This window comes from Hemicordylus capensis, chromosome 7 (assembly GCF_027244095.1).
Source record: "Hemicordylus capensis ecotype Gifberg chromosome 7, rHemCap1.1.pri, whole genome shotgun sequence".
NCBI lineage: Eukaryota > Metazoa > Chordata > Lepidosauria > Squamata > Cordylidae > Hemicordylus > Hemicordylus capensis.
The window spans coordinates 34,245,518-34,267,442 of record NC_069663.1 but is presented as its reverse complement, the minus strand read 5'-3'; the positions used below and the strand labels follow the sequence as shown (position 1 = coordinate 34,267,442).

General features: G+C 51.1%; 1 protein-coding gene across 5 annotated transcripts in view; it reads right to left on the bottom strand.

Annotated features, from left to right (window-relative positions):
- COL16A1 (collagen type XVI alpha 1 chain) overlaps nucleotides 1-21,925 on the bottom strand; it is a 184,930-nt gene that overhangs the window by 36,380 nt on the left and 126,625 nt on the right. For 4 of the 5 annotated variants that reach the window (XM_053267053.1, XM_053267054.1, XM_053267055.1 and 1 more), the window contains 13 exons: nucleotides 21,036-21,077; nucleotides 20,910-20,945; nucleotides 18,830-18,883; nucleotides 16,986-17,054; nucleotides 16,817-16,870; nucleotides 12,966-12,992; nucleotides 11,065-11,124; nucleotides 10,822-10,875; nucleotides 10,635-10,688; nucleotides 6,413-6,466; nucleotides 6,057-6,092; nucleotides 4,993-5,106; nucleotides 389-424 (listed from right to left, as the gene is read on the bottom strand). In XM_053267053.1, the coding sequence (XP_053123028.1) occupies nucleotides 389-424; nucleotides 4,993-5,106; nucleotides 6,057-6,092; nucleotides 6,413-6,466; nucleotides 10,635-10,688; nucleotides 10,822-10,875; nucleotides 11,065-11,124; nucleotides 12,966-12,992; nucleotides 16,817-16,870; nucleotides 16,986-17,054; nucleotides 18,830-18,883; nucleotides 20,910-20,945; nucleotides 21,036-21,077 (690 nt within the window). The remainder of the gene's footprint in view (nucleotides 1-388; nucleotides 425-4,992; nucleotides 5,107-6,056; nucleotides 6,093-6,412; nucleotides 6,467-10,634; nucleotides 10,689-10,821; nucleotides 10,876-11,064; nucleotides 11,125-12,965; nucleotides 12,993-16,816; nucleotides 16,871-16,985; nucleotides 17,055-18,829; nucleotides 18,884-20,909; nucleotides 20,946-21,035; nucleotides 21,078-21,925) is intronic. The other variant, XM_053267056.1, reaches the window with a different exon arrangement.

Sequence of the window (21,925 nt, the reverse complement as noted above, 5' to 3'; positions counted from 1 at the left end):
AGAACCCGTAATGGACTGAATCTGTGAAATTGTCACTGGTGCTTTGAATTGTATATTTGCATGTGCCATTGACTATAGACAAAATATTTCCATATTTAGACCCGTCCTAAAGGACAAACTAAACAGGATGACAGAAAGCCCATCACTGGCTTTCCTATGTATTTTTAAAACAGCAAATGCAGCTTCGGGGCTGGGGGCTGGGCTGGTTCCAACTGGGAGCAAGGCAGAGGTTACCCCTTCCCCCATGCCTCAACTCGCCCCCAGAAGCTGCACTCTGCCTTATGGCTCAAGACACAGAGGCACTGCATCTCTCGAGCTATCCCTGGGTGGAAGTGAAGCAACATTTGCCTCCCCTCCCTACGTATACAAAGCCAGGAGTTGTACTTACCCGAGCCTCCTCTGCTCTGGGGAACTGGGCAAAGCACTGAAAGGAGAAGAGACACAGAGAGCTCAATATGCCCAAACCACACTCTGCAGAGGCCACCCAGCGGGCCTCTTGGGCAGCAGTGTTTTCAGGGGTGCCAGCAAAGCGGTGGGTGATCTCACAGGTGCCACTGGATGCCAGGGCATACAGGCATCTTGGACTGCGCATGGCCGTGCCGTGCTCCAAGAATGCCGCCCCATCATCCTCAGTGAATCCTGGGGGCATCTCTTGGGCTGCACAGCACGGCGGCCAGGCCCAAGCAGATGACACAGAACAAGGCAAAAGATGACCGCTGCACAGATGTGGTCAGCACCGTGTCAGCTCAGCCTGCTCCCCTGGTGCACCTGATTCGCCTCCAGGCTTTCCAGCTCTCCTTCTACTGAATGCAACATTTGCCTGGGGGCCTACACAGGTCGAACTCAACAATCAAAATGTCAAAATGTCTGAATCGTGCAGGGAGTTTTCCCTGCACGGCCTTTACGCCAGGGCTGCCCAAATCCTGCCCACCTGCAGATGCTGGCCTAGCCATGTATAGTTTTATGTGTTTGTCTATTCTATTTTTAATATCAGATTTGTTTTTATATTTTTAGCTAAATACTTTTAGCTCATTTTTATTATATGTGTGTTTTGACTTTTGTAAACCGCCTTGGGATTGTTTTTAATGAAAGGCGGTATATAAATCTAACAATAAATAATAAAATAAAATCAATAAATACAACCCCCATCACTCCTGACTATTGGCCGCTGTGGCTGGGGATGCTGGGAGCTGTAGTCCCCAAACAGCTGGAGGGCTGAAGTTGTGCAGCCTAATGCAAAGATCATGACTCAAGCACAGAAGCTGGATGAGCTCAGGGGTGGGGTGGGAAGGCTAGGACAATCCTGAGCTACTCATGCAGGGTGCAGAGGAGAGGAATTTCTCTCTCACACACACCACACTAGGACCAGGGGTCATCCCATGAAATTGGTTGCCAAGAAATTTAGGTCCAACCAGCGGCAGTGCTTTCTCACACAATGCATAATCAATTTGTGGAACTCCCTGCCACAAGATGTGGTGACAGCCAACAAGCTGGATGGCTTTAAGAAGGGTTTGGATAACTTCATGGAGGAGAGGTCTATCAACGGCTACTGGTCGGAGGGTTACAGGCCACCTCCAGCCTCCGAGGCAGGATACCTCTGAGTACCAGTTGCAGGGGAGTAACAGCAGGAGAGAGGGCCTGCCCCTTTCAGCTCCTGCCTGTAGGCTCCCAGCAGCATCTGGTGGGCCACTGTGTGAAACAGGATGCTGGCCTAGATGGGCTTCCTTGGGCCTGATCCAGCAGGGCTGTTCTTATGACACAGGGCTACTTGCATTGGCCAAAGGCACATCGGCAGCTCTTAAGATTTAGCAGGGAAATGCCAGATGTTATGGCTTCAACAGGCTTGCTTGGGGCCTCTCCAACACTATGAGGAGTTACTGGAAATGAGGAAGACACTTCATTAAACTGAGAAAAAGGACAGGCAAAAGTTCTTAAGGTTTAACCACAAGTAAATACCAGCATTTCCCAACATCTCCCCCAGATACTAAGAAATGCTGGCAAATGTCAAGAGTTGCTGAGTTCAGGGCATTTGCCAGAGCTGGTGCACAAATGTGTGATAGTTGAATGGCACTACAGAGCCACACAACTGCAAGCGTGGCTCCGTTACAGTCTGATTTACAGGAGGCTGGTTCACATGGGCAGGAGAAACAGAGCAGGGCTACACCGATGAGCAGGACTGTAGGAATGCACGCATTTCCCTCCAGTCCAGGTTGCTCCCGGCAGACTGAACAGCTCTTACACCCAGCTTTTAAATGAGGGTGGAAGAGAAGAAAGCCCCCACTCCCTCGGCCCCGATTCTCCAGTCATGAGAGCCCTCATGCCTCTTTTACCCAGCCACTGGAACCCAGCACACCTTCCCTCGCACAGAGACCATAGAGTGCTGTGCCTACAGTGGCTGCCATCAATGGATGTGCCAGTCTGCAAAGCACACTCTATTAGCGATGGATAGTTATAGGCCAATCTCCAATCTCCCCTGGCTGGGTAAGGTAATCTAGAGGGTGGTGGCTAACCAGCTCCAGGTGGTTTTGGAGGAAACTGATTATCTAGACCCATTTCAAACTGGCTTTAGAGCTGGCTATGGGGTTGAGACAGCCTTGGTCGGCCTGATGGATGACCTTTACCAGGGAATCGACAGAGGGAGTGTGACTCTGTTGGTCCTCTTGGATCTCTTGGTGGCGTTCGATACCATCAACCATGGTATCCTTCTGGGTCGCCTGGAGGGGCTGGGAATAGGGGGCACTGCTTTCAAGTGGTTCCGTTCCTATCTCTCGGGTAGATCCCAGATGGTGGAGCTTGGTGAAAGTTGCTCCTCAAAGCAGGAGCTATTATATGGAGTCCCTCAGGGCTCCATTCTGTCACCAATGCTTTTTAATATCTACATGAAAACACTGGGTGAGGTCATCAGGAGATTTGGTGCTGGGTGTTATCAGTATGCTGATGACACCCAAATCTATTTCTCCTTTTCATCTTCAGGAAATGGCACTCACTCTTTAAATGCCTGCCTACAGGCAGTAATGGGCTGGATGAGGGAGAACAAATTGAAGCTGAATCCAAGCAAGACGGAGGTGCTCATTGTGGGGGCTCAGAATCTGAGGAGTGAGTTAGGTCTCCCTGTGCTGGATGGATTCACACTCCCCCAGAAGGAGCAGGTGCGCAGCTTGGGAGTACTCCTGGACCCAGGCCTCACCCTGGTTTCTCAGGTGGAGGCCATGGCCAGGAGTGCTTTCTATCAGCTTCGGCTGATTCGACAGCTGCGTCCATTCCTTGAGGAGGAGGACCTCAAAACAGTGGTGCACCAGCTGGTAACCTCCCGGCTTGACTATTGCAATGCTCTCTACGTGGGGCTGCCTTTGTACGTAGTTCAGAAACTTCAATTAGTTCAGAATGCGGCAGCCAGACTGGTCTCTGGGGTAACCCGGAGAGACCATATTACACCTATTTTGAAACAACTGCACTGGCTGCCGATATGTTTCCGGGCAAAATACAAAGTGTTGGTGATTACCTTTAAAGCCCTGAATGGCTTAGGCCCGAGTTACCTTAGAGAGCGCCTTCTTCTGTGTGATCCCCACCGCACATTAAGGTCATCTGAGGAGGTCCGCCTCCAGTTACCACCAGCTCGTTTGGTGGCGACTCGGAGGCGGGCCTTCTCTATGGCTGCTCCGGGGCTGTGGAATGCGCTCCCTGCGGAAATCCGTAATTTGAATTCTCTGTTAGCCTTCAGGAGAGCCCTTAAAACGTATTTGTTTGGCCTGGCTTTCCAGGGTTTTTAAATTTTAACCCGATTTGGGGCTTTTAATTACAGTAAACTGTTTAATCCTATTTTAAAATGTTTTTATATTGTTAATTGCTATATTGTTTTTAATTTGTTTTAGTTTTTATTGTTTTAGTGGCTTGTTTTAATTGTAAACCGCCCTGAGCCATTTTGGAAGGGCGGTATATAAATCAAATAAATAAATAAATAAATAAATAATAAAATATTATCCTGAAACTGGAGCAGCATGGACAGGGCTTTCATCCACCCCCGGCTCCTTCAGGGCCAATAGAAAGGCAGCCGCTGACATCATGAAGCTGTTCCAATCTGCTGCCAGTGCAAAGCATGCTGGGAATGAAGGACTGTGCGGGGGGGGGGGGGGGCTTGCCACTGCAAAGTTCAGCAACCAATAGCGTTCCCAACAACAGTCCTGTATTATACGAGATGTCCTATATCTGAAGCAAAAATCTCTTGTCCCAAACGGGATGCTGTTTTCCCCATATCATTGGCAGAGCCTGAGGCTCTCCCTCATCCCTCAATGCATTTCCACCGAGTCCTTTGAAGTCTGGGTGAAGTCCATTTTATAATGTAAAAGCAACAACAAAGTTCACAAAAGAAGCCCCAGGTGCTCTGCAAACTGGCAGGAGCAATTGCCTGGTTTTATTGACATCTGGCAAGTGGCGAACGGTTTACTTATCAAATGTCAGTAGACCTACAAACTCCTGCTAACCGACTCACCAATTCTGGCAGATTTTTAAAAAGCCTTTCAGTGAGGCTTTCAGCGGGGAAGGTGCAGGGGTGCAGTGAGTGTGTGTGTGTGTGTGTGTAAACCTGGGGGATTCTCATAATTGTTCACTTGACACTTGCTCTCTTGTCTAGGTGGGATGGTCTGTGTGTGAACAAGAAGCTTTGTGAAGTCATAGGGCTTGTTATGTTGCTGTTACAACTGCATTGCTACTCAGGCTTCTAGGCGACCCCACCCACAGATGACCCCGCCCCCAAGGAGGACCCCGCCCCTAACCCTACAACCCCCACCCCCCACACACACTTGTGTCCCCGATTCAGGCAATGGTATGTTGGCAACCCTGGCTACCGAGCCCTCAGCAGCCACGCTTGTTGGGTTGGCAGGGCCAAGCTGAGGTGAAGCCCACGTGTGGCATGCAGGCTGCTCCCCACTTCAAAGCGGGCACAAAGTGAACAAGCCTCACATCTTTCATGCCTGCTTCTGACGGGCTACTCACCCGGGCGCAATTATCGATGCCAGGGGCTCCAGGCATGCCCTGGTCACCCTTCTCCCCTTTGACTCCACCCGGCTGCTGGATCGCCTGCATGGGGGCACAGTCTCCACAGATATTCTGTCATCACAGAGGGGGAAAAGGATGAGCGGCAGCAGAACGCACCAGGGTCGTCTGTCCCTTTCCTGGCAAAGACCATCACTGCTTGCATTAGGACACACCCGCCGCTCCGGAGGAATGACTCATGCCTGTTCTGCTCCAGAGATCGCCAGGCAGGTCTAGATGATTTCGGGCTGGGGAAGTGCAGGCTATGGAATATTCATTGGCAAACATTCTGGCAAGAGGGCACATGTGCAAACCTAGCAGACACCTCTTCTCACAACCTCCTCTTTCCTCTGGCCCTGCAAATTCAGTACAGGTGCACAGGAGGAGCGGAGATCCCATTTGACATTTGCCACAGCTCTGAGAAGTGTTTTCAGCATTTGGCACAACCACGGGGACCGGTGTTCCCTCCAACAGGGATTCCCAGATGTTGTGGACTACAACTCTCAGAATCCCCAAGCAAAAGCCATTGCAGCTGCAGATTCTGGGAGTTGTAGTCAACCGCATCTGGGCATCCCTGTTAGAGGGAACACTGATGGGGACCTGATCAACATACTACAGGTCATGCTGTAATCATCTCCATTGTCCAACCTCCTGTCCTACGACAGGATGACATCCTAAAACATCTCTGACAGATGCCTGTCAAGCCGTTTCTTGAACCAACAACTCCCCCCACCCACAGCCAGAGGTGCACCTAGGTAATTTGGGAGCCTGGAGCTCAAGGCCTTTGGAGGCCCCCTCCCTTCCCCTGCAAAGTAAGCATCATCATGCTCGGCTGGGCGACCTCACCACCTGGGACAGTCTGAAGAGGATTTGGGGGACCCCAGGGGCTGTGGAGGCCCTGGATTTCGGCCTGGAAGTCCAGGGGGAAGTGTGCCTCTGCCCCCAGCTGTCCAGTTCCAGCAGGGTCACATACCCCACACTGAGCATTCTCGCAACAGTCAGCAAGGGCTCCTTTTCTGCCTCACCTTAAGCACACCGATGCCCTCAGCCTCCTGTGGTGCCTGCAACGGAGAGGAAGGAAGGAAGAGGGAGATTAAAGGCACATGGAGAAAAGCAATTTGTCTTCTGGCGCCAGTTTTTAAGCAAAGTGGAGCGACGAGCTTCTAGGGTCACCTACGGAAAGCAACAACATCTCCGGAGAGGGTCCCTCAAGCAGCCACCTGGTCACTGCTGCCTGGAGCAACATGGATCCTGGTTTGTGCACCTCTTTGCCTGGGAGCAGTGGGAGGGGCGTGAGGGAACAGCTGAGCAAAGGGGGCAGCGCTAAGCACAGGCCTGAGCAGGGGCAGGGAAAGGAGGACACTGCTGGTCCTGTACCTACCACTTCTCCCGCCGGCCCGGGCAGTCCCGGCAAGCCATTGTGTCCTGGGATGCCCTAAAGGCAAGGAGAAACTTTCAATATGCGAGTCCTTCTCAACGGCCGTCTCCTGAAATGACCCTTGCTATCTGTTTCAAAGGGATCCTGCTGAAAGCTGCTGGCACCCCAGGTGGGGCCAGGCCATGGGATGCTCGCCTCCCCTCCATTCCAGCTGGGCAACAGTCGGATATCTCGCCCCCATCCACACTTTCCCCAACTCCTTCCTCGGGCCCTGATTGGCTCTCAGCCTGATCTCTGAACTGCTTGGGAGCATCACAAAGTTCCTGCTTCTGGGCACTTTCCAGATTAGCCGCTCAACAGCGGCAAAATGCTTCTGTCCAGGCAAATTGCATGCAAACCGTAAATAGCAAAGCGCCCAGCAGGGGGAGCAGTCTCACGAAAACTAACAACCCAAAAAACCAGAAACTTTTTAAAACGCCGGATATACAGCGTTATGGCACTATATCACAGCGATTAAATTTGAAACAAAGCATTGGAAATATGGGCGGCACCCTGCTGTCCGCGTAGGGACAGTGATGTTACAGCACAGGAAGTGCGGAAGCACACTTCAGAAATACGCCGTGACCCCGTTGCAGGGTCTAATCTGGAAAGCGCCCTGGGGAAGCCAACCAGTGGGGGTGGATGGGGGGTGAGGGATTCAGCCTGTCTTCCATGTGGTTGCAGAGACCCCGATTGGCAGCCGGGGGGGGGGGGTGGGTTCTGCTTGACCTGCGGCTGCCTTAGATGCTCCAGTGGGGGTAGTGACCAGGAGTGCCTTTTAACGGCTTCCTTTGACTGTGGCGCCAACTTGCCCTTTCCCTCAGAAGGCGGACAGGGCCACAGCCATTCTTGCACTAGTCACCTCTGGATTGGACTACAGCAATCCACCACGCTTGGGGTTGCCTGCAAAACGTGTTTGGAAGCTTCAGTAGGCGCAAAATGACCCTGCCAGGCTGTGGTGTGGAGTCGGGCAGCTGGAACACGTCACACGGGTTACCCATTTGTTTCTGGGATCCATTTAAGATGCTCGTGATAACCCTTCAAGCCCCAAGTGGCTTGGAGTTGTGGGGGACTTTAGGGCCGCCTTAGATAAGAAGCTGCCTTCTACCAAGTCACAGCATTGGTCCACCTAGCTCAGCATTGCCCACTCTGATTGGCAGCAGCTTCTCCAAGGTCGCAGGCAGGAATCTCTCTCAGTCCTATCTTGGAGAAGCCAGGGAGGGAACTTGGAACCTTCTGCTCTTCCCAGAGAGGCTCCATCCCCTAAGGGGAATATCTTACAGTACTCACATGTAGTCTCCCATTCAAATACATAACAGGGAGGACCCTGCTTAGCAAAGGGGACAATGCTTGATACCACAAGGCCAGCTCTCCTGTATTTTCCTCCCCAAGCATTTCGTGTAGTCTCTGAGGCCTGCTCCAGGTTCCACCATCAGCTGAGAGGCAGTGGGCATGCCAAAGGAGCAGGGCCTTTTTGGCTGTGGTGCCACCTTTGTTCATCCCTCCCTAGGGAGGCCTGCCTGGACCCCAGATGCCAAGTGACGATGGATCTTCTCAGAATGGCTTCTGGCATGTAGCAATAGTTTTCTTTGCCGGCTACTTAGATCTCTGGTCTCTTCCTCTTCTCTGAGGAACCCATGAAGCTGCCTTCTACTGAGTCAGACCCTCGGCCCGCCTAGATCAACATAGTCTTCACTGGCTGGCAGAAGATCTCCAGAGTTTAGTAGGAGAAGAGCCTTTCTCAGTCCTAGCTGGGGAGGCTGCCAGGCATTGAACGTGGGACCTCCTGCATGCAAAGAGCGATCCCGTAGCTATCACGGTGCTGTGGCCACTCCTGCTCTTCCCCTTCTAGTGCTACTGGTCTCTTTTATTGCATCGTGTTTTTGATTTTGCTGCACTAAAAAGTCATCTTTGGATTTATTTATTTTGAATTGCAACCTGTCCTGGTTGCCTTCTAGCAGACGTGTAGGGTAGCAAATCTTAATAATAACAGAGATAGACAGACTTTATCACGGCCATCGACCACAAACAATCAATGGTTCCTCCACCAATCCAGATAAGGACAGTATCCAGAAAAGACACCATGGACACCTCTTGCTACAGCCCGTGGACCCATCTGAAAGCAACTGCACAGTTAAGTGGCCACCCCCTTTGTGATGATGATGCTTGCCGGGGACAGGAAGGGAAACGCACACCTTTTACTCTTGCACTTACGAAGCAGGGCCTGGGAAGGGGAAGCTATGGACACCACGCCCTTGTTAGGGCAAAAGGTCTTCCGCTGGCAGCTCATCGGCTGGGACAGCTTGGTCTCTGCTCTCTCTCTCTCGTCTCCTCAACTGGAGGAAGTCTCTGCTGTATGTCCCTGACCCAGATCAATTCTAGGGCAGGTCACACGGCCATAAACTGGTAGGAGAGGAGTCTGATCCAGATCTGGGAGCTCATTTTGCAGCTGTGGTTTCTCTTCAGAGCGTCTCAATCCTTCGCCTTTTGCTACTGTGCGTTCGATTAAAGCCAGGCGGCCGGCGGGGAGCTTTAATGGTCTGTCGATCCCCAGCTGGGTAGGACAGCGGCTTCCTACCCAGATTCCGCCCCCAGCTTCTGAGTGAGATAGGTGAGGAAACCGCCGACCTACCCAGCAGGGCCGGATCAAGCTCCTTGTCTCTGACCTTGTTTTTCCTTTCACCCACCATCGCGAAACGGGAGCCTGCCCTGCTCCCCAAACTCCTACCTAGTTGAAGGCCGTGTGACCCATCCTTACATGTTCGGAGGAGGGGAGGGGAGGGGAGGGAGGAGGAGGAGTTGTCAACGGGGTGCTTAGGACCCCCCCCGGGCCCCCACCCCCAGCAACGTGTGGTTATGGAAGGGCCAGACATCACACCTGCTGCTATTGCCTCTTGAGGGTCGCCCACAGCAGGAGTGCTCCAGAAGCAAATGAGGCAGTAGGGTTGACATTGAATGCCTCATAGGAACTGAGGGAGCTGCCACATAACGAGTCAGACCTTTACTCGATCTAGCTCATGATTGTCTACCCAGATTGGCTGCGGCTTCTCCAAGGTTGCAGGCAGGAGTCTCTCTCAGCCCTCTCTTGGAGATGCTTCCAGGGAGGGAACTTGGGACCTTCTGTTCTTCCCAGAGCGGCCCCATCCCCTATGGGGAAGCCCTTACAGTGCTCATGCATGTAGTCTCCCATTCAAATACAAACCAGGGCAGACCCTGCTTAGCAAAGGGGACAATTCATGCTTGCTACCACAAGGCCAGCTCTCCCAAAGACCTGTGATATGGTTTGGTTTTAAAAGCCACAGGTAGTTTCCATGAGGCTCGGGCAATCAAAGCTGGCGCTCCAGCAGACAGCCTCACAGCTGTGGTGTTTGGGGTCAATCCATTCCTTGATCCAGGCCAGCTTTTGGATGGGGCTTTAGTTACGTGTATTCTAGTCCTGGAGTAGAGGCGGGGCTAAAAAAAACCCAGCCAGCAGCAAGAGCCCAGAAAAGCAGCCTGCACTTGCCTCTCTGTGCCTCTTATCTGCTTCATTAACCTATTCATATCCCCGATTCCACTCCACTGCCTTGTCCTTGCATACCACAACTCTTTCCCTTGGATTCTACAACAGCCAGGGTGTCTCTCACTGGCTGAGCAGGCGGCACAGGGCTGGCTCCTGAGCACGAGGAGGCCTGCCAAGTGCCGGAGGAGCCCCCCCCGCCGCCCACCAAGGGGGAACCGGCTCCCACTCCAAGAGTGCTGGCCCCCTCCTTCGGCAAGAGCCAAAAATATTTCAAATAAATAAACATAAAAAGCCACTGAAGACATGTCTATTCACCCAGGCTTTTAATTAGATTTATAGTTTATTTTATTATTATTATTTTTTTAAAAAAAAATTAATACTGGGTTTTAAATGTTTTAAATGATGCTAATTGTTAATTGATTTGGTGTTTTAAATGCTTTTGATTCTAAACCGCCCAGAGACACAAATTTTGGGCAGTATAGAAATATTTTAAATAAAATAAAATTCAATATATTAAAAAAAGAGCACCCAAGGAAGGCAGTGGCCACAAGACAGAACTCTGCATCTCTCCCATGCTAAGGGGTGCCCTTCCCAAGGGCCCCCCAAACATTGGCAATAACACTGGCAAGGCCTACCTGTTCTTGTCTCCCAGGTGCCGGGAAGGAAGGCTCTGTTGCCACTTACCTGAATTCCAGGGGCTCCTGGCGGGCCTGGTGGTCCCGGGGCACCTGGCGGTCCCTGCAACGCCACGGAGAGAAGCCGGAAAGAAAGAGGAGCGACGGTTAAGAAAGCAACCGGGTGAGTGGCTGGGAGGGAGGAGTTCCAGTTGCCCCGCACAGAAGAGCAAGCGCGCACATCCACCCACACACACCTGAGGGCCTGGCTGAGGCTGCAGGGAAGTCCCGATCCACAGTCCTGGGGCTCCCTGCGGGTCCAAAGGGGAGAGAGCGTTTAGCAAAGGCCAAGCAGGACGCAGGATTCCCAGCCTCCAAAGTAGCAAAGGCGATGAGCAGTTGAGCGGAGGATGGGGGAGCGTGGGTGGCTTGAGCCATCATCCAGCCTGGCAGCGAAGCCCCACGGCCTTGGGGGAGGGGGGGAGCCAAGCGGCGCTTACCGGCAGGCCGAAGTTGTCCACGCGAGGACTGGGCTGGCAAGAGCATTCCCCGGGATCTCCCTGAGAAGACAAAGGCAGGGATGAGAGCTCCAGTGGAGGTGGTAGGGGCGCCCCTTTCACGAGGCAAGGTGAGGCGATTGTCTCAGGCGGAAGACCATTGGGGAAACTAGCTGGGCGGCTGGATGCTGTGGCCGTCGGAGCAGCTCTTCGGGACTGAGCTGACCTTTCCAAACTTTGCAAGGGGCGCCTCAACTCACGTTCCTTACAAAGCTTACGAGGAAGGTCGCGTGGGAAGGGAAGAGGGTGCTGTCAGCAACCTCTCCTCTTTCTGCCCCTCATGCTCTTCCAAAGCTTGCAAGGGTTGGCTTTAAAAGGGGGCTGGCCACCACCAAGGGCGTGGGGCAGGCCCCCCTTTTTGTACCTCGTCTCTGGTGCTGCAATGCATTTGGCCTGCCTGGTGCTCGGGAAGATGAGGGGGTGCTTGGGGAGCCGGAGCCTCCATTGCTGATGGACTCCAAGCATGTTGGAGCCTATAAAACCCTAAACGGCTTGGGCCCTGGGTATTTAGGAGGATGTCTTCTCTGCTATGAACCACACCACCCATTGAGATCTTCAGGAGAAGTTCCTCTACAGTTGCCACCGGCTTGTCTGGTGGCTACTCGAGGACGGGCCTTCTCCATTGCGGCCCCTGGACTTTGGAATGCGCTCCCTGATGAAAGAAGAGCCTGCCCATCTCTGACCACTATTTAAAAGGCAGTCAAGACGCCTTGGTTCACCCAGGCTTTTAATTAGATACTGAGGCTGGACACACAATCCATGGGTAGAGCCTAACTGGACTCTCTCCGCAGAGGAGCAGGGAGTTCGCCCTGGGAGGCCGGATTGGCTGCCAACACGATGACCAGCTCCATCATAGCAATAGCAATAGCACTTACATTTATATACCGCTCTATAGCTGGAAGCTCTCTAAGCGGTTTACAATGATTTTTAGCATATTGCCCCCAACATTCTGGGTACTCATTTTACCGACCTCGGAAGGATGGAAGGCTGAGTCAACCTTGAGCCCCTGGTCAGGATCGAACTTGTAACCTTCTGGTTACAGGGCGGCAGTTTTACCACTGCGCCACCAGGGGCTCATGCCTGTAGGGGCGGTGGGGATCGTTTAGGGTACATAACTTGTGCGGGGCATTCTGGGGAGACCCCCGAGGTCAGGAGGCTTGCTGTAGCCTCCCTGTCGGGGGTCTCCTCATGAGTCACCGCGGCATGGAGCCACACCGCAGCATCTCACGATCGGGAAAACGGGCCTAGCGGAGCACATTCTCCGCTCACCTCGTTTAATTGGGGGGGGGGTGTACTTAACCAGGTTTGCTGCCGGGAGCCACACAGCTCCCGTTGCAACACACGACTACAGGAGATCGGGCTGGGCTCCCTCAGCCCGCTTTCCTGCAGTCGTGAGAATAGTCTCACTGTTTTAACAGTTTGATGATTTTTAATAGTTTTACCGCTGTTTTAAGTTTTAAATTGTTGTAATGCTTTAACCTTGTTATTGTTTTGTTGTAAACCTACGAAAGATTTGTGTTTGGGGCAGTATACAAATATGTCAAATAAATAAATGTTGACAGCGTCACGTGTCAGTGGCTGGTATGCCCGAGATAACAACTCCTGTCTATGTGAACAGGGCACATCCCCGGCTGCTTCAGCCATAGACACCTGACTGACTCTCTTGGTCATAAACTGTGCTCCAAAATGATTCCGACTGTGAGGATTGTGTGGCCCACTTGAGAACTCATCCTGGCTTTATTGTGCAAAGCAGCCCCCAGGCCTTGGGTCAAGAACCAGCGAGTGGCAGCTATTGCTTGCTGCCAGGCCTCCCAAACACAGGATGGAGGAGGAAGCTAACCCACCTTCTCACCTCTGGTTCCCTTTTCACCCTAGAGGAAAAAGGTAAGAGAAGAAGTGCAGTGTCAGATACTAGGAGGACGCAATGGTGACCACATGGAAGAGCAAGAGGATTCTTGTTCAGGTCCAACTTTGGCTCTCAGAACCAACCCAGATATGCAGCCAGGCATGGGCGATCAAAAGCTCCTTTGCTCTCCGCCCTCTTCCGCCCTCACTGCAATCTCTGTGTCTTCTGACTTCTACTGCCTGCAAGAAACTTCCCCACCCTATGACCATTTCCTTGCCCTCCATTATACTTCTTGCTTCATAAGGGGAAAGCTTCTTTCCCCACTGTTAATTCATCTCAATTCTAATTGTTCCTCTGGTAGGGACAAGGTTCTTTTTTTGGTTGCTGCCAAGTCAGAGTATGTTTACAGGAGGGTAGCAAAATTCTTATTTATAGCAAGTAAGATTCGATTTAGAATGATGGAGGCACAAGATGCTGGGCCGTGCACTTTAGATTGACTGGCTTATTTGAATGGAATTGACTGTATGTGCGGTATCGGGAGCCATTAATGTTTTATCCATTTTATGTTAAATGTATTTAATCTATTTTATGTATTTATTCTTGCTGTTTTTTTTTTTAATATGCTGGCCTTGGGCCGAAATAAACAAATAAACAATAATAATACTTCTTGGTTCCTCAGAAAACATCCAAAGCAGCCTTATCCTGGGCTGGTTCAGTCAGAATATGGAGCCATGGTTCAGCCTGGTTCACATGACATCCCCAAGTCTTGGGAGGATGTGCCTCCCCCTGCCACACCATGCCTGCGTGAACTACCATTTCTGACTCAGGTTAAAACAAAGCTGCGGAGTCTGCATTGACGTCAGTTTATTCCAACTTTCTTACCTGAAATATACTGAAATCCATACCCAAAGTCTAAAGTGAATTACAGGTTGTAGCTCCTTTCAGGGAAGTAGGTCAAGAATAAACCTTGATTGGTTTGTTCGTAAATCATGACTGATCATGGTTTATTGTAACCTAAATTGGGAGGAGGTGCTAACATGGGCACAGGAAGAATGGATAACTTCCTCCTGAGGCTCAGGGGGATCACATGAAACCAGGTGTGACAGTGGTCCTGTGTTATGTCTGAACCAGCCCACTGAGACTCACTATTGGTCCATGCAGCCCAGAACTGTCCATTCTGACTGGCCACAGATCCAGAGGCGCTCTTAGCCACAGATTAGACCTAGGGCTTTCTGAGTGTAAAGCATGCACTCTACCACTGACCTACTTTTCCATTTATTTGCCTTATATTATTTTTACCTTCACCTAGGTTTGTCCCTTCCTGTCTTGTGTTGCTCCTCAAGGGAGAAATAATTCATTTGAAAAGTAACAGAGTTTCAAGCAGACTACTTTATAAGTGAATAAGTATTTTTGCTTATCCACTCCTTATCGAGTTGATGTACTTCCCCGTCACACAATTGCACAGCGCCATCTGCTGGCCATTTGTTGCCCATTTGTGATTAATAGACTCTCATCAAGGCCAGCAGATGGCACTGTGTGTGACGGGAAGTACATCATCTGAATGGGGACTGGCTATGTGAAAAAGCCATACTTTTTGGATTGTTTCTCCATCTGAAAACACCCTTCGTCTATCTTTCTCTTTCTCTCTCTCTTCTCCTTCTCCAAAATATGGTTATGAGGTTCCAGCTGGTGCAACCCGCCTTCATTCAGGCTGCAACCCAACTGTAGGTCACATCTACCTTTTGCAGACCATAGTACTCAGACCACATCCACAGGGGCCTCATCAAAGCTCCCAGTGACACATCCCACCTCACACGCTGGCAACATGATGAGACTATTACCGGCCAAATCAGGCTGATTATATGCCAAAATGAATTGCAACTCCTTGCAAACGCCATGGGCCACAATACAGAACAGATCTCCCAGGGCTGCAGAAAGTGGTGCCTAGATTTTAATAGTTAAAAGGTCTTCCCCTGAGAGAGGTGATCAGATAATTAATACCCCCTTTTATCTCAGCTGCTAATCACATTGGAGGTTATTAAAGAAGAGAAACAAGCCCCAAATCCAATTTGTGTTTCAGTGCTGCATGTTGGCCTTTGGGACTCCACTTATCATAAGAACAGCAATGAAATTCTGCATTGTGCTTTTCTAACAAGCATCTCGCAGCCACATCATGAGCAATCTTCTTTGTTTGGCAAAGGAGAAAGCATGTTCCACTCTATCCAGCTCCCCAGTGACTCTCCATCACTGGAATAATCTTTTGTCGGCCTTTGTTTGAGGTAGAAACAAAATGTTCAGAGCAAATATCCAGGAGCTGGGGGTGGGGGTGGGTATAGGTGGGTACACTGTAAGGGTGCGAAAGCTGGACTTTGAAGAAACAAAATAGAAAAAGTATTGACGCTTTTGAACTTTGGTGCTGGAGAAGACTTTTGAGGAGACCACGGGCAGCCAGGAAAACAAACAAATGGAGCATAGAATAAATCAATCCAGAATTTTCACTCATGGCATAAATAACCAGGCTCAAACTATCCTACTTCGGACACGTGATGCGAAGGCCCAGCTCCCTTGAGAAGTCCATAATGCTTGGAAAAGTGGAAGGGAAGAGAAGAAGAGGACGGCCAGCAGCAAGGTGGATGGACTCGATGACGACAGCAATGAGAGACCTTCAAGGCCAAGTCGAAGACAGACCATCCTGGAGAGAATCTATCTATGTGTTCGCTAAGAGTCGACAGCGACTTGATGACACTTCATCAATCAATCAATCAATCAATTGGATGCCAAAGGAGTCACAGCTGCCTCTGCTTCCTGGAGCTCCTTTGCTCCTCCCTCTCCCACCCGGTGCGCTGCCTGTAGGCTGGCCATTCATCAAGTCAAGTGGCACTGTTAACCATGTAGCTCTACCAGACGAATAGTCAGCCTGCAGGCAGTGCGCAATGCAGGAGAGCGAGGTGCAAACGGAGCTCTGGGAAGCAGAGGCAGCTGGGTCTCCTCTGGCACCTCTCCAGCTCATCAGAAGAAGCCACTCTAGTAATAGGCCCTTGGCACCCAACAGAGACACCCTTCTCCCTTTGCACAGAGCACCCAAGAGAATCCTTAGATGGCAAACTCCACCTCATTCAAGCCAATGGTGCCCCCAAAGGTACCTCTAGAGTTGGGCTGACCTATGGAAAAGAGGACAGGTCTCCTGTACCTTTAAGAGAGGTACAGAAGAGGGAATTTAAGCCGGTGCAGCTTTTCCTCCCCCCACCCATGACATCTGCTGAAATTCCCTCCTCTGTGCATCTCTTAAAGGTCCTCTTTTCCATATGGCAACCCGACTGTCAAGGGCCCTGTACTGTGTTCCTATCCCACCGACCTCCCTCTAATGAGCTCAGGGTGGCTTACACGTTTCTTCGCCTCTGGTTTTTTCACTGCACAACAACCCTGTGAGGTGGGTTGGGTTGAGAGAGAAAGTGGGCGGGAGGGACTGGCACAAGGTCACCCAGTGAGCTTCAAGGCTGCGGGGATTTTGACCTGGGTCACCCCAGTCCCCGTCCGAATCTGAATCCAACCTTCTAGCCACCCTGCCTGCCTAGTCTGCTGGCCCCTGGGGCTTTTAAGGGGAAGGAGGATCTCTGCCCAGAGAGGCTGGGAACTGCGGTTGCTGATGGGCCTCATAAAGCCCTCTTGCCTTCAACATCTAGCATACCAGGACCAGTGCTTCTGTCGCTCTTGTCCTCGGCAATGAGATTCCCCCAGAGTTGGATCTTTCCAAAGCGATTCAAAAACTGAAGTGGCCAGACGACTGGCAAGATCCTGCTAGTTCCAGTCAAGACTTTCGCAGAGTCAAGAGAGTCGCTGCTTACCTACCGTTAAACCACTGGATCCAGGAATTCCTGGGAAACCGCGCTGGCCCTCTGGGCCCTGGGGGGGAAGAAGAAGAGATGCCGGCCAGTCAGGAAGCAGCTAGGCCGGAGGGTGACGGCTGGAAGGCTCTCAGAGACCCACAACCCTGGCAAAAGGGGGGCTCAGCACTTACCTGCAGGCCCGGGATACCAACACCAGGTGGCCCAGGGGGACCGATGGCACCTTTGGGACCAGAAGAGCCCTATGGGGGAAAGGGGAAAGGTTACACCCACACTGAGGACATTGTGTGGGCGTGCGCAAGCCGAGCTAGGGTGAAGGTTCAAGACAGAGTCTCCAAATGAACTCATCCTAGTTGTTATTATTATTAGTATTATTTACATTTTATATCCCGCTCTTCCTCCAAGGAGCCCAGAGCGGTGTACTACATACTTAAGTTTCTCCTCACAGCAACCCTGTGAAGCAGGTCAGGCGGAGAGAGAAGCAACTGGCCCAGAGTCACCCAGCAAGTCTCATGGCTGAATGGGGATTTGAACTCGGGTCTCCCCGGTCCTAGTCCAGCACTCTAACCACTACACCACGCTGGCTCCCTAGCAAGGCACAGGAGCTTTCCCAGACAGCAGGCTTTACTGTGGGTTTACTGCGAGGCTTTACGGCAAGTTCAAAGTTGCCCCAAAAAACTGAAGCAAAAGGGGGATTTTTTATACCCCGGATAGCAATCGGGTTACACTCTGACATGCAATGAAAAAGCCGAATTGTGTGTGAAGTGCTCCCCGATAATTCGCAGGGACTTTGGGATAAATTTGGCCAATATGCGAATGCACACCCTCCATTAGGGAGGAGATGCGAACGAAAAGCCGGATTCAAAAAACTTCCAGGTGTGCGCAGTCCTTTCACGCTCCCAGCATTTCCACCTTTCCACAGGTAGGCATCCCATGTTGTGGGTACCTACGCAACAAAATGGACCTGAATTTGTCTTTTTTATTGTCTGCAGATGTTATCGGCACTTCCCCATTCAAGAGCGCAAGATGAGTACAGATCAGAGTCACTGGTTGTGCATCACAAGCGCAACAGGCTTCACTACACAATTAAGCCTCTGCTCCCCACCCCTTCCCCACACCATGGACCTCATGATAACATTTGTAAAGGTAAAGGTAAAGTTGTGCCATTGAGTTGGTGTCGACTCCTGGCACCCATAGAGCCCTGTTTGTTTTCTTTGATAGAATACAGGAGGGGTTTCCCATTGCCTCCTCCCACGCAGTATGAGATGATGCCTTTCAGCACCTTCCTATATCGCTGCTGCCCGATAGAGGTGTTTCCCATAGTCTAAGAAACACACCAGCGGGGATTCGAACCAGCAACCTCTGGCTTGCTAGTCAAGTCATTTCCCCGCTGCGCCATTAGGTGGCCTGCTGCTTATTTGGGACACTTATCTCCAGCAGTGGTTATGCATGGAGCCGTACTTCAGTAAAAGGACCCCTGTTTTGTACATAGAAGCTCCCAGGTTCAATCCCTGGCATCTCCAGATAGGACTGGGAAAGAGCCATTTTAACCCCTAGAAAGCCACTGCCAGCAAGTGTACACAACCCTGAGCTTGACAGCTCCCTGAGCTAGGGAGCTTCCCTGAGCTAGGCAGGGAAGAGTCGCTCCTGGCCGCGCTGCGAATGCAGTGCCAGCCGTTTAACTCCCAAATGGGGCCCCGCTTGGGAGCTAAACCAGCACTCCCCCACATCTGGCGTCAGATGTGGGTGTGGGTGTGTCGGGGCCGTGAGGCATGGCCCCTGAGGGGCGGCCTGGGTTCTTTGAACCTGGTTGCCCAAAGGTGGCTATGCCCCGGGTTTGCCTGCAGTAAGCTTCTATTAAATTCTGCATTCTTCAGACACAACGATGCACATGAAGTGAACAAGAAACCTAATACTGAACACACAGGATGCCCATTTGGGCTGCTGGATCTCTTCCTCCTTTCATCGCAACAGATGCATTCCATGCACAAACAGGGGGGAAAGGCCGATTTCTCACCTTTCCTCCTTTTTCTCCAATGCTTCCTGGTGGCCCTTGAGGTCCTGGAGGTCCCTGAGGAGCAAGAAGTCAGACTTTTAGAAAATGGTACATGTTTGTATCTTGCCTTCTCTCTGTAAAATGTTTGTCTGTCTGTCTGTCTGTTTGTTTGTTCAACACATTTATATACCACCCATATCAGATCACAGCTTTTATATCCCAAGACTTTTATATCCCAGCTTTTATAGCCACAACCAAGTCAGTCAGTTCAGTTAGGGATTCTGTTGGGCATCTGGGTGAGCGGTACACCAACAGAAGTCCCGGTCTGTCCCTGGTCCCCAGACTTAGATACACACATTTGATATATTATTATTTAACATATTTAACATGTAGGCCAATTCCCTGACAGAGATCCTGGCAAGGGAGATATTATGTTTCTGGACCACAGCCACTCCACCTCTCCACCCACATCCTCTCACTTGCTCCACAACAGTGTGCCTTGGAGGGGGAAGCTGGGACCAGACTGGACCACTAGCCTCCTGCAACCTGTGATACACACACCAGGTCGGCCCCGTCACCCACAATCAGATCATGCATGATTTCTGTGTTATTTTGAACCAAACTTGCATTACAAAGAAGCCAAGGGCTTCTGTGGTTGGTTGGTACTGCTCCCCAAGGTCAAGGACGTACGTTTGGGGCGGTGTAAAAATGTGTTAAATAATAAATAAATAAATAATAAAGAGCTGGCTGGACTGCCGGAAGGGGTAACAGCTACTAAGTTGCTGATCTCCCTTTCCCTCGAACGGCCTGATGCCCTGCCAACACCACATCTCCTTGGGTTCCCCACCACCACTGGAATAGCTGACTCGGTATAAGGCAGTTCCCCATGTTCCTAAGTCCACTGGGGTGGGGGTGGGAGTCATCTGGCTGAAGTTGCACGGACAAAGAGATGGCCGGATGATGAGACGGTGTCTGTGAAGGTCGGCCAGCAAGAGTCTAGGGGGCAGGGCTTTGCCTGCAGGGCCCCAGCCAGCTCCAAGGCAAGCCAGCGGCTGCAGCAACTGCAGGCTCTGAAGTCTGATCAAAAAAGCCACACTTCTCCTTGATGAGCAGCAGCTCCTTCAAAGACCCCCCCCCCCCCGCACTTCAAGGACAACCCCCATGCACTAGTGCAGGGGGAGGCAACCTTGGCTCTCCAATTGTAGACAAACTACAACTCCCATCATCCCCGGCCACAATTTATTAGGTTGCCTCCTGCTGCGCGCATGTTTCTTTGTTGCTCTGTGGCTTCTTGACACACACGGCAGCATCTCGGACAAAGGAGGGTTGGATAGAATCCGGGGCAGATGGTGGAGCAGGTGGCTCAGGGGCGTTGGGCTGCTGGTTCATCAGGGTCAGATGGGTCTCCACGACCCAGGTCACCATGGGGGTCTCCCAGCTCAGCGCAGACATCCAGATCAGTATTGCGGTCTGAATCCAGACTTGTCCCTGGGCCTGAGTAAGCTCTAGCCCTTGTAGAAGTGGAGTTATGGAACAAAATGTGCTGTCCCTATTCTGCTCATCCGCTGGGCTCGGATTAAGGCAAGAGGCTAGCTGGGAGAGTTTCACAAGTATGTAATCCCCTTGAGGAATGTTGCCTTTGTTTTTTTATCAGCAGGAGATCTCCATGGGGCAGTTGAGAGGATAGCTTGCTTTGGATGTGAACCACTGCTGCCTAACAGGCTGAGTACTGTAATGTTTAAGGACTTTGGCTTCTATGCATGCCAACTTAGAAGGAAGTCTCCTTGGTTTCAATCCGATCTTCTCTCAAGTAAGTGTGTACAGAATTCACAGCTGAAAAGATGTTAATTTTTTTGTTCTATTGCTGCTTTTAATATGTCCAGGAAAATGGTCAGGCAAAGGTCTCTTCCTCAGATATTATTGGTACATATTCAGAGCAAATACAAATCAACTGGAAAGTGGCACCTGCTAATTTACATAACACGCAAATTATTTGCAGGCCAGTTTACATAATATGCAAATTAGGATGCCCAGATTTGGAGAGCCAGGATATGTCAACCCTAACCTGTGGCTGAATAGGGCAAAGTGAGATGCTACTTACTGGATTTCCTGGTGAGCCTTTCTGCCCAGGTTCTCCCTAGGGAACAAGAGAAAAGTGGTGGGACCCATGTTTGAATTGCAACATATCGTAAGAGCAACCATTGCAAAAGAAAACGGACATACTCACCTTTGGACCTTGGATTCCTTTCCCAGGGGGACCTGGCTCCCCCTAGAAAGTGGCAAGAGGCAGGTTAGTGGAAACATGGCAGCCCCAAAATCAGCCCATCAATGAAAGTGCTGTTCCCCCCACCCTTCAGCTATTTAGACACTCTTGAGCAGCCTGGCTCAGTGCTTCCTCTCCCCCCTCCTCCGCTCTTATCCCTCACCTCTGCACCCTTATTTAGAGCGGGCCTGCTCACCCTAGGCCCCCTAGCTGTTTTTAGACTACAACTCCCATAATCCCCAGCCACAGTGGCCAATAGCCAGGGATTACGGGAGTTGTAGGCCAACGTCTGCAGGAGGGCTGAAGTTGAGCAGCCCTGATTTAGAATATTTACATGCAGCCTTTCAGCAAAAAATAAAAATAAAAATAAGTTCTCAGAGTGGTTAAACATAGCAAATGAATGAGAAGGTGGTTCCTTGTCCCAAAGGGGCTCACAATAAAAAACAAATGAGAGAAGAACGGGAAGGATTGTGCAATTATGCATATTATCATGCATATTAAGGCTGTCACAGGAAGTTACATTAATTAGGGTGCTTTAGCCCTTCCCACTTAGGTCAGTGGTCTTGAAACTTAGGATCCCAGGTGTTGCTGGACTGCAACTCCCATCATTCCCAGCCACCGGGGCCAAAGGGATGATGGGAGTTGTAGTTCAACAGCATCTGGAGACCCAAGCTGGAGAACCCCTGGCTTCTGCCACCGGTTCACCTTTCCTCACCCACTAAGCCAGGGGTAGGCAACCTTGGCTCTCCAGCTGCTGAACTGCAACTCCTGCCATCTCCGGCCACACTTTATTATGACGGAAGCGGCCTATTCCTGCCCTCAAGATCGTTTGCCACCGGAGGTAGCTGGGAAGC